We start from the raw sequence: 12,650 nt of genomic DNA on the forward strand, positions 1-12,650 counted from the left end.
AGACGCAGAGCACTGTCATCCAGCTCTCCAGGAGGAAACTAAGGAGGGACCGATTTTCTAAGGACCTACTCTGTGCCCAGGGCTTGCTCAGTGTGGTGCCTTGATTACAAGTGCATAGTAAACATGTTTCCATCCAGAGCACCGACCTCACGGGGCAATGCCATAACTTATTGCTGCACGCTTCACCGTGGGCAACTCTAAAGCCAGGGAGAGGATGGTGGAGATAGTAACGGGGCCTCTGGGGTGCCTGGCTTCGCAGCTGAGACACCGGGAACAAGATGGTGAGGTCAACGCTAGATGTTATAAACACGGGGGAAAGTGGATGAGAGAGTGGGTGGACGGCTCCAAGGTCCGCTAGTGTGGTCACCTTCTCCACATAAGAACCCCTGCAGAACCATTCACCTGCTGCTTGAATACTCCGGGGGCCAGAGACCTCACTACTCTTTGAGAGCTGTCCTTCCCTCTGAAAATCAGCTCAGATGGTTTCAGATTTCTTCCTGACAGTGAGCCCAGACGTGCCCTCTCTTGTCAGAAAACTTGAGCCTTTTTCGTAATCTTAAGATAGTCTATAAAATAATTGGAGGAATACGTGCACACAATCCCTTGGTCTTTACGTCCCCAGAGACCATGAAAGCAACCCCTCGTCTTCACAGACAATGCTCTCACGTTGCTTCATGAGTCTCACAAAAGCCCTGAGATGTTGGCATAGGATGCTCATCATTTCCACTCGAAGAGGAGTCTCAGAAACTTGAAGAGATTGGCAAAGATCACACCCAAAGGGAGGAAAGAATCTCAGGGGAGTCTGACTATTCCTTTCAATATCTGAATCCATGTCTTGTCCCCCAGAACTGAATGTGGGGTCCAGCTGGTCAATTCCACAACCTGCGTCCTTTCTATTTGCCGCTAAGCCAAACCTTTAAGACTCTCTTTCAAAGGCCGAAGAAAGTTCTGCTAGAATCCACTGATGGGTTAGTACTGATAATTATGTCTAGTACATCCACATAAAAGGATTTAAAACCAGGCAGTTATAGGGTGAAGGGTAAAAGATCTTTTTCAGCCATAAGAATATATTTTTTTAATGTTTATTTATTTATTTTGAGAGAGAGCGAGTGTGACAGAGCTGTCAGCGCTGAGCCTGACCCGAGGCTTGATCCCATGAACTGCAAGGTCATGACCTGAGCCAAAATCAAGAGTTGGACGCTTAACCAACTGAGCCACCCAGGCGTCCCTCAGCCATAAGACTACTACATGAGGTGGAAAGGAGGGGAGGGGAGAAGACAAGTGCTGGTATTTCTCATGTGACAATGACATAAGGCATGCTGAGGTTTAGGTCTGTTGACCTATGAAGGTTAAGCCTCAACCAAGTTGAGCGTTGTGGGGTGTGACAGGGTCCAAAACAGGCGCTTGAGCAAACTGTGAATGTGTGATTCCACTGGGTCCCCCTGTAGAACCAGAATCATGTTCAAAGGCTAACGGAGTGCAAAAAGCACTAAATAATGGATGTGGTAATGGGCTACTTAGCTGACGTTTTCCTCCCCACTCAGGGATGTGCCTTCCCGACAGCCCCAAAGAGGCCAGGATATTTGTCTAAAGAACACCAGAAGCATGATCATCTGGCAGAAAGAAAGGCTACCCATTTCTGAGAAGGAAACGGATGATAAATTCATCAGTTCTGAGTACCACCTAGTAGAGGAAATAAAAACTCAGGAGCCAGAAGGACCTTAATGATATGCCCAGAAGGGGCTGTGCCCGTCCAAGTCCTGCTCATCCTTCAAGGCTTTGCCCAAGTTATACGCTCTTTCCTCCCTGCCTCTCTAGTCACCTAATATTCCCTATCGGCAAGCATCAATTCTATCGGAGTTTGGAGACCCTGGCATAAAAATAAAGCCTGTGTGCAAATCTTCTAGCTGCCTTGACTAGGAAGAGAGGAAATGTATATTTCTGGGAGCGAATGGGATTAATCCTTATCTTGTCTCAGAGTCCTAGGTAAGAGTGGAGGGGAGTGTAGTATGACCCTAAGAACAAATCTGTTACAGGAAAGTAACATTATAGGTCCGGATTAGGACAAACAAAGCATCTTAACCCATTATTTGTGCAAAAGGGAACGAGAAAGGGGCTGGCAGAGCTTGGCTCCCCAAGGTTATGGTGCCTGGTGGTGTAAACCAGGGCGTGGATGCATGATGTCAGAGAGGAGACTGAAGACAGAGAACCGGCTCTCTGTCTGGACCAACAGCCCAACTGATGGAGACAAAACTGTGTCCCATCAGGTGATGCACTGGGGTGGGCAAGACCCAGAAGAAATGCCACGACTTCTCAAACTCTAGAACCCAATGCACCAAACGTGACACCTTGATGAGGACACCTCTGGCCATGTAGGGTGACAGTGAGCCACCCTAGTCCAGGGGACTGAGACTCCAGGACAGAGGTTTTAGAGCTGCAATCAAGGATCCCACTGGCTTCAAGGCCTATAAAAATCTACTTGGGCACATGAGATTCCCGCCACCCACGGGGAAAGAGTATACCATCAAAAGCTCAAAGGGAGCAGAAATCCTCAGAGGAGTTACTGTAGAAAGAGTGATGATTAAAAGCGATTCCGGACCTCAAGGAGCTCACAGAGCAGAACAGTAACAGCTCACAGCTGTTGAATCCCTACTCTGCACCAAGCACTGTGTTGATTCATATTCTTCAGCTCACTTAGTCCTTAACACAAAAAACTCTAAGGCAGGTGCCATTAACCCCGAAGCCAAGGCCTTTAAGAAACTCAAAGTCCAATGGCTCACATGGATTCATTAAGAAAAGGTAACAGTGCATTGTGATCATTGCACAGAGAAGCACAGAGGTCTCCCGGGGCAGCTGTTTACTCTGGGGTTAAAAAAAAGGCTTCCTAGAGGAGGTGTGCAATTACCTAGCATACTTGCAATCCCCGCCTCAGTGTGAACTGCTGGCTGGTGGAATGCTCGTGCCGACAACCGACGGTAATGTTCTCGTTTAATCTAATCCATATCCCCTGTTAAGGTTTTACATAAATGTCTCCTTTAGTCCTCCAAACAAAGCTACAAGGCAGGCATTCCTTTCTCTTTGCAGGTTACGACACTGGGGTTTAGAGATGGAAAAAGATGCTCAAGGACCCTTAGCGGGTGGCCAGGATGAGAGCATACCCAAGTCTGATGCTGAAGATCAGGCCATTTCTTCTGGGGCTGATGTGTGATCTTCCCCAGTGACAGCCCCAAGCTGAGTCTCTTACTGGGCTCTGGGCAGACTGGGCTCTGGACCCAAAGAAGAAGAAACCAGTGGTTCCTAGAGTAACAGGCCACTGGGCAGTTTCCCTTCTTGTGGGAAACTTGTGGAAGCTGTCAAACTGGCTTGAAGCTGCTTAATATGCACTGACTTGGCTGTCTTTGGTTTATTTGTCTTTCTGCTTAGGGAGCAGGTGGTGAGGGAGCAAACAGCGGGATCACAGCAGTGATTTTCAGGGCACAGAGGTATCCCAGGGAATATGCACGCATCAGGGAGGCAGGTCTACAGGGGCCAGCCTGGAGAACAGGAAGGTCCCAGAACAGTGAGGGATGTGGGCTGTGGGATATTTAAAGCACCTCTGGGAAGTTTAGGCAAGTGGGATCAAGTTTCCAATACACATGCTGTTTTCTCCTCAAAATCATTTAGTAAGTTGGGTTTAGTAACTCCTTTGATAGATGAGAGCAGGGAGGTATAGAGAAACAAGGGAACTTATCAGAAGTCCTACAGGTAGTAAGAACAGGAGTTGAGATACCAAACGCAAGCATCTGCCCCTCCACTAGAGTTGATACTTTTGACTTGCTACCTCTCTCTGGCTTTTAGAAATGTTGAAATTGTTCACGGAAAAGCCCAGATGCTTCTAGGACTCTATGTGAACAGAGGGTTGGAAGCTACTGCTGGCCGTTCAGGCAGCCCAGATATTTCCCAAGCAAAACCTGAGCATGTTTACTTAATGCCTATTTCAGAGTCAGATAACCAGGAAATTCCCTTTAAAAGACAGTGTAAGGATTTTCAATTCTTTCTACAGGCAGAGTCATGCGTACATTTATGAAACACCCCTTGAGCGGCTGTGTCATCCCTGCCTTTCACATGCCAGACCCCGGGCTTGCTTCTGGTAATCCAAGGACCTCAGGAAGTTCCTGGAAGTAAGGAGCCAGGAGAAGAGTTGGGATGCTGTGTGCTAAGAGCTGTTAACAGAGGAATGATAGGGAGCGGGGCACAGAGGTAGGGGTGATCTGCTCACGCTTAGCAGAAGACCACAAAGTCTCCCTGAGTCCCCATAGCCTGAAGCTAAGCTCGGCTATTAGGGGAGGATGTGGCTCCTTCAGAAGCTTGCAGAGTTCAGTAGAGCTGGACCAGGGGGAGGTAGACCAGAGATCCGGGCTGAGGCTGGCATCTGAGTGCTGTCTATGTCAGGCTAAGGAGCTTGGGCTTTTTTTGTTTGGTTGGGTTTTTTTTTTTTTTTCCAGCTATTAAGCATGGAGATGGTGTGGCCAGACTGGTTAATAAATTCACGAAAACCAAGGCGGCAAATGGAGCATGTTTCCTCACGTATCTAAACCTGTTAGGGGCAAGCGAAGCAATTTAGGCACAAATTGAATTGTAGGGAGCTGTGTGATGGGAGCTGAACCAAACGGAAACACGAACGGACCAGTGTCTCTGTGACAAGAGGGCTTGACAAATGCAAAGGCCTCAAGGAGAAAAACGGCTTTTTCTCTGAGCGACACTTCACTTCACGTTCTCAACTACCTTGTAGACTCAAGTTTTTGAGGACCCCATTCAAATATGCTGTCTCATGAAACCTAACATGCGTTGGATTTCGGGAGCAGGATTTAGGTGGGGTCTGGTGGATGCAGGATATTGGGAAGAGGAATGGACGCTGATAGGAAGAGGAAGAAATTTCACCAGGTAAAAAGAGAACAGGGGCAGAGGAGGGTGAGAATGAGCCAGAAAGACTCTCAACTCAGGACAGAAGGTCAGGTTTGAAAGGGACAACAGGAGCTCCTCTTTCCCCTCTGCCCATTTCACATTTGAATCCTCCTATAGTTTTTCTGACAGGGGGCCTTTTAGGCTCTGCTTGCACCAGCTCCAGTGATGGGGAGCTCACTCCCCTAGGTGCCAGCTGTTCTAACTCTTAACAGCTCTGACCACTGCTCAGGAAGGTCACCGTCACTTTGGGCTGGCCAATACAGAACAATGTAAGCCCTCTTCCAACTGATAGCCCTGGGGACTCCCATCTCCACATTTATGGTTCCTTTTCTCCAGGCCAAGCATTTCTAGGTCCTTCAGTTGCTGCCCTGGGAATGGGGTTTCAAACTGCCCTATCAGTCTGACCTTGAAAAATGCGGGGGTGTCTTTGTGTCTCTCAAAGGGTGGGGTCCAGGACCAATAACAACAGCCCAGAGAGTCATCCAGCCTCACAACAGTCCTGTTAGGGTCAGAGCTGGAGTTCCTGGGGGTCTGTTTTCAAAGCCTGTGCTCTTTGTACCCATCACTGAGCTGAATGAGATCAGCGGTGACTAAACATCCTAGTTCTGTTTACACAGGCCACGGTGAAGTCCGATGTCCCCTTGGGCAAGAGTTCCCCAGTGCTCCTGAATCACGTACAGAGGCTGCCTTCCGCACGCCGACTGGATGGGGGGCCGAAATCTGGGCCTGGCCTAGCACTGGCTTGTGGCAGTGTCACACAGCTTGATATTTTCCGTTTCCAGGAGTCCCACTGGCCGATGGGGTCCAGATGTAGTGGACCTGCCGGGTTCTTTGCAAGCCCACTACACGTGGCCTTTTTCTTGGTGGTCTGTCCACTGGCTGGACCCTTATACACTCTAAAGGCCCTGGCTGGCTCTTCTATGATCCCTCTGAGACCTGTCAACCACTTTTAAATCGGATGGGCAACTCTTCCCAGGATCGAGACACTGCCCCCTATTCGATCAGGTATAATTAAGTCTTTGGCCGGAGACTTTTGTCATGGAACAACTCAGACCTTGAGACCCCTGGACACAGTGGTTTGTGCAGTTCAACTCACCGCCACGCGGGGGGCCAGACCTCGGTCCAGGTTGGCAACCCTTCCTCAGCCTCACCATTTCCGCCTTATGCCCCCTTCCCTCTGACTCACTGAGGAGTCCGTGCCATGTAGGCCCTGGCAAAGCTCTCTAAGTTATAACGCCTATCCAGAAGAGGGGTTCCCTTCCTCAAGCTGTAGACACAGCCTCGTAGGAGCGCAGGTCACGGGAGCCTGGCAGAAGTGAGAAGATTTACTTACACTTACAGGTTGACTTTTTGGCACATCATAAACACCTTCCTTCTTTTGGCTGGTGGGAACCTACGGAAAAATCAAATTCGACACAGTCAAAACACTTCGATACTCCACTTTCAGAGAACAAAGCCATCACGCTTCAACTTCAAGCTGGCTTAAGTGTGTGTGAGAATGGCCCCTGAGGCCCAAGGGTCCCAAATCAGAGGGGCTTCCGCAAGTGTAGAAGCAGGAGGCCAGGCTCCTTCCCTGAGGAAAGCTGGATGAGGGAGGAGTGTGAGAGTCACTTAAATGAGTGCAGGGTGTCTCTGCCATCGGGCTCCTCACGGAATCACAGGACAGGAGGCTGCAGGGACCTCAGAGGTCATGTGGTGGAAAAAATAATCCTCATTTCGCCAAAGACAGAAATGAGCCCCAGAGAGGTGCTCTGACTTGTCCCAAGTGATTAAAATTAGTTTGCAGCTGAGTTTAAGCTGAGAGTCAGGTTATTTACAATATGGCAAACATCAAGGTCTCAGCATAAAGAACGGCTTCTGCTGGGATCATGGACAAGCCATCTGATATTTACCCAAAGTGTCTTCCAAGAAAAGGGACCGTTAATGGCAGGGAAAGCGCGAGACAAGAGTCGAGAAAATTCCAATTGTTTTTTAATATGTATCTGTATTTTCTTTCCTCCCTCTCTCCTCGTACTCCTCCATCTGGTCTTATCGGGCCACTTGGTAACTGTCACACCCTGAACAGGCCACAGCCCCTCGGAGCATCACGATCCTAAAATGGGTGTTACTGGCTCTGCTTCTGATCTGGGTTACTGTGGGAATCCAACGAGAAAGTAGACAGTAAATACAGACGATTAGGAGCTGTGATACTGTGAAGTGTTAGAATGAGAGCTTCTTTTATTGCTGACACATCGTATAAATAAGGATCAGCATGTATTTTATAATATTAACAACAGTAGATAGGTTGAACACTTTTCTAATGGGCCAGTCAGGGTGTTACACTGAAACATTCCGGATCGAGAGCAATCATGTGTGCTTCCCAGAAATTAGCACAATGTAGCTCTTACCCCCATCTGAGGTATCAGCCTGCAGTGGTCTTCTGTCTGCTAATCTGTGTTTCTTTTCACCAGACTGGGAGCTCTTTAAGAGCAGGCACGGTGCCCAATGCTCAGTAGGCATCTGGTAGATGTCTGCTGCGTAAATGTTTCATAAGAAATGTGGGGAACAGTGAAGGAAAAGAAAAAGTGTCTTTTAGGCTTGGACCAGCTAACTATACCATTAACAAGAAGGAAGAATTTGGGCTCATTCCTCGAGACCCTGTGCTATTTCCATGCTCATCAACTTAGCTTAAAATCCGTCTAATAATCCTAAGAGCTCGGTGTTAGAATCTTCACTTTTAGGTGGTGAAAAACTGAGGCTCAGAGATGTCAGGGCAACTTTTTGCAAAGCTTTAAAGCTAGTTAAGCGGTGAGATTCAAACCCAGCTCTTTCTGGCTACCGAACAAAACATTTATTACTAACAGCCCGAACTGACATTGACAGGGCACTTCCTAGGTGCCAGCCACTGTTCTGAGTGTTTACATGTATTTGCATGCAGTCCTCAAGACAAGTCAGTCGGGCAAGGATGACAACTGTCACAATGTTGCAGAGGAGGAAAATGAAGCCCAGAGAGCATCCTGCAGGTGAGCGGGGTGGCTAGAGCTGGAGTTCTGGCAGTTCGCGTTTTAACTACTACGCGGTATAGACAGTTGCACCTCACCCCTGGTCCCACCATTCCCTAGCTGTTTTTGATTGCACCCTTTTCTCTGACATCACATTCTACACTTGCAGAACGTTGTGCACGTTCCTGCAGAAAACGGGAGGTCCATGGCAGAGCACGGACCATGCAGAAAGACGCGCTTCCTGAGCTGCTCTCGCAAACCCTAGTTTGCAGGTAGCCAATGACGAATGTAATTTCTTTGCTCCTGATAACTCAGCTCCCTCTAAAAGGAATCCTCTAAGAATGCCTACGGAGTCCTTGTTAACAAGGGCCAATAAATTACCAGCCCGCACTTGTATTTTTACTGGCTCACCCTTTCCTGAGCAACACGAACAGCATTTCTGTTCCTCGTAATTCACTGCTCACTATGGGCACTTAGCAAGTTGAACCGCAGCTGACTCTCAATTATCCCTGCAAATGGAGGAGAAGCGGCAGGATGGATAAACCCAAACTGTGCATAATTGAAAAAGCTTTGCTACTTGGTTCTCCCATGGGTGACATATCAATCTGCCTGTTTGTCCTTAAAGATTTATGTCGGGCAGGATACATTCTTGGGAGCCTTGCCTGGCTCTCTACCTGGTCGGAGCCTTCCTCTGGACTCTTGTAAGCTCTGGTACATTCTTCCACTAAAAAATAAAAGTGGCCAAGAACCTACTATGTATCAGGCTTTGTGGTTTGCCGGGGACAGTGATGGCAAACAAGCTGGATAAGGCCCCGAGTGAATGGAGCTCCTTGTTTTACTGGGAGGAGTTGAGAAAGTAATTGGGTTACTCACACGAGTGTCAAAAGTGCTTTATCTTATATAGGAGCTATCAACCCACACTGCAGCTGCCCGTGAGCCTGTGCAGCGCAGGGCAGGCATTTTGCTAACCTGTTCCTCATCCCGTAAATACTGGTTACACAGGAAATGTTTAAGCACTGAACATTTACCATGTATGTGCTAAGGGCAGAAGTGTTTAAGGGACAAAGACCAGAACGTGCCTCGTGTGCTGGTTCTCACCCCTGCCTGGCTGGTCCACTCTGCCCGCAGACCATTTCAGTAATAGGACGGTGTAGAGTGATGGCAGTTCTCAACCAAAAGGAAGCGGGAGATCTGTTTAAATTTTTTTTTTTTTTAACGTGTATTTATTTTTGAGACAGAGCATGAACAGGGGAGGAGCAGAGAGAGAGGGAGACACAGAATCCGAAACAGGCTCCAGGCTCTGAGCTGTCAGCACAGAGCCCGATGCGGGGCTCGAACTCACGGACCGTGAGATCATGACCTGAGCCAAAGTCGGACGCTTAATCGACCGAGCCACCCAGGCGCCCCAGGAGGCGGGAGATCTGGTTCCTAATCCTGGCTCTGCCACAGGCTGTGAGTCCTCAGAGGGCCCCTCTGTCCTCTGAGCCTCCGTTTTCTCACGTAGCTGTGGTGGGCAGGCCAGGGAGTGCCTAGACACGCGTTGAGGGTGGGGACCACGCTGTGGTCTATCACATCCCCGTGTGCCTGGCACACACTAGGTGCTCCATACACAATTGCTTCTTGAACAAAGGAGTTAATAGATGTCAAACTACTGTAAAAGCTATACATTAAGCACTATATGTACAGAAGACATTTTAGCTCAGTGACATACTAATAGTGTTAGAGAGGCAGTTTCAGGGTTGAGTGACATTGGAGCAGAGAGTTATCATTTTAAAATAACAATACTTGACACCTCACGGGCGATTAAAAATGATTTTCAAACCAAAGGACTCAGAGAATGTCTGTGTGGAAAGCCGCAATCTCGCCCGTGTGTTAACGTTAACGTACTAAAGAATTACCAGGTTTACAGCTGAGGCTCTGGCCTTGGGCGCAGCACTCAAACTGGAGGACTTGATTTTCTTCCATTTAAAACGATAGCCATCATAGCTGTGCTTATCTTACTGAGTTACTGCAAGGGTCAAAATCAGGCGAGGTGTAAAAAACCCTCGTACTGCAAGGTTCTGTGTTGCTTTAGAAAGATGACTGATAACTTTTTCTGATGCGCGCAAAAAGAAAGACAATTACTATTATTAATCCGGTTTGGAAAATGAGACTACTGATCCTCAAAGAGAGGTTCCATTTACTCAAGAGTCTCTCCCTCCCTCATGCCGGAGTTATAAATAGCAAAGTCAAGTGAGGCTGCAACTTTCCGCTAGGCTCTCTGACAAGATGAGGCGACCAAGTCATGTTCTGCTTCACTTAAGATAACATCATAAGACCTCGTGAACAGCATCTGATACTGACAAAGTTCTCAGGAAGTAGAGGAACTACCATTTACACAGAACCTACTACGTACCGAGAGCTTTACACCTTCACATCACTTCTAGAGGCAGATAATGCAGCATTCCTAATTTTATAGCCTGGGAGATTGGGATACAGAAGTTATGCACTTGATCCAAGGCCACAAAACGGCTAAAGGATTAGGCCCCAGGTCTGTCTGCCTCATCCCTCATTCTGCAAAGCAGGGGATGGGATTAAAATCTGAGACTACCCTGGGCCAAGCTGAAGACTTGGAGATACTGTAGTCTCCTTAGGATGAATAGCTGTGGAATAATCAGAGGCCCTCAAAACACAAAGAAGAGTGCGGCTCCCTAATCACAGCTCCTTAAAAGCTCAGCTTTATCTTTGGGCCCAAGAGCTTATCTTGTGTTGAGCAAATTGAGGCCCAGCTGACTGGCAAAGCAAGAGAGGAGAAGAGAGGGTGATAAAATATTCATTTCCTTAAACGGTACCTTCCTGCTAATGATGGACAGCCGGAAAGATCCGGAGGTCACAACTGTTAAAACAAGTGTGATTTTTAGATAGTGACTTGGAGCCTACGCAGAATCTAATCGTGAAACTCTGCATCAGGATATTCCGGCTGAGAAGAGCCCGGGGATTCATGCATTTACCGGGGTCAGAGAGACTTGGCTGGGAGTGGGAGTTCTGCCTCTTGGAGCTCTGTGACCTTGGGCAAGACATCTTATCTGTGTGAGCCTCAGGGTTCCATCTGTAAGGTGGGAATGAGGGTTCAAGCCACACGGTCTTGTTGTGAGAGATAAGATATTGCATGTAAACCCCATTCATGGAGCCCTCAATAAATGTCACCCCTCTCCCCTCCCCCCCCCCCAATAATTTCTAAGAGTCTTGTTGCCCTGTAAAGCAAGCGAACATGTTTCTCTAAAGAATCGCTGTCCGCTGATAGGCACTAGCTGCAAAAAGCAGCAAAGGACCTCGCCTAAGAGACTCTTCAGTCTCAGTCGCTCAGTTTACAGGTGAGTAAACTGAGGCTCAGAGAAGGAAAAGAACTTGAGTTGGTACTTGGACTAGGATTCCGAATCCACACACTGTGTGACTCAGGATGAAGCCTCTTCTCTACATCCTTCACACGAACTTGCTTCATTCTCATGCCAACGTGTGAGTTACAGGGAAACTAGTTCCCTATCTTACCACTGGGGAAACTGAGGCTCATAGAGGGCAAATGTCTTGCACACTACCACTCAGCCAAAGATAGTTGGTGACACAGCCAGAACTGGAACCCAGTTCTCTGCTCACCCAAACCAGTTCTTCCCACACACAGGATGTCCCACACCTCCAGCCGTCCCCATGCCCGCAGGTGCCACTAACTACGGCTTGGCTGGGATTCAGAAACTTGGCACTGAAAAGCCTCAGTTTGTCTTACAAGGTGCTTTTTCTTCAGGGGATGACTGGTTAATGGTTTCTTTTGGCCTCATATTCAGACACCGCAAGGTTGTAATAATTAAAAATCTGAGGGGGGCCAGGGTGGCTCAGTCGGTTGGGCATCCAACTTCGGCTCAGGTCACGATCTCACGGTTCGTGAGTTGGAGCCCCGCCTTGGGCTCGGTGCTGACAGCTCAGAGCCCGGAGCCTGTTTCAGATTCTGTGTCTCCCTCTCTCTCTGCCTCTGCCTGCTCACACTCTGTCTCTGTCTCTCAAGAAGTGAATAAACATTAAAAATCAATCAATCAATCAAAATAAAATCTGAGAACAAAAATGTAAGTTTTCCATTTAAAGACAGAAACTGTGTGAGCGCTGACTTTAAACAAGACTTCAGAGCACAACCTTACACTTGCATCCGATCTAGACCGATCCAGGGGAGAGAAAGACGATGATCACTCCATGGGCCTGGTTTACACTGAGCCAGTGGTAGAGCTGATGTTATACTTTGGTCATTTACAATTCTGTGCATTTGACGGAAACTGAAAATCTATCTTACTTTCATTACATAAGTAATGCGTGCCCAAGGCAGAATAGCAGACCACATAACTGAGTGAGTTAAGGAAATTAAAATCACTTATTAAATACATTAAATTTTTTCCCCTTCTTCCATGGTGTTTATATTTCAAATTAAGGCTGAATTTCTAATTAGTGACAAATTGGATGCTGTCATATTTATCTGATGTGTGGCTATGGTGCAGTTTCTCTAACTCTGATGGGCAAGCAAGGGGGAGGTCCGGTGAGTTGTGCCTTCACTCACGTGGGGTCTGATCGCTGCTCTAAATGGCTGTACAGCCCCCGGGAAGTTACTCAGCTTCTCTGGGCCTCAGTTCCCCCTCATAAAAGTGGGATTAGATACCTACTTTATAGCATGTGCGCGAGAATGGAGTGAGTCAAAATGTGTGTGTG

General features: G+C 47.8%; 1 protein-coding gene across 22 annotated transcripts in view; it reads right to left on the bottom strand.

The window, feature by feature from the left end:
* DAB1 (DAB adaptor protein 1) overlaps positions 1 to 12,650 on the bottom strand; it is a 1,138,859-nt gene that overhangs the window by 54,350 nt on the left and 1,071,859 nt on the right. For 17 of the 22 annotated variants that reach the window (XM_045477573.1, XM_045477563.1, XM_045477556.1 and 14 more), the window contains one exon: positions 6,278 to 6,337. In XM_045477573.1, the coding sequence (XP_045333529.1) occupies positions 6,278 to 6,337 (60 nt within the window). The remainder of the gene's footprint in view (positions 1 to 6,277; positions 6,338 to 12,650) is intronic. The other 5 variants (XM_045477565.1, XM_045477561.1, XM_045477568.1 and 2 more) reach the window with 1 other exon arrangement.

Source organism: Leopardus geoffroyi, chromosome C1 (genome assembly GCF_018350155.1).
Source record: "Leopardus geoffroyi isolate Oge1 chromosome C1, O.geoffroyi_Oge1_pat1.0, whole genome shotgun sequence".
NCBI lineage: Eukaryota > Metazoa > Chordata > Mammalia > Carnivora > Felidae > Leopardus > Leopardus geoffroyi.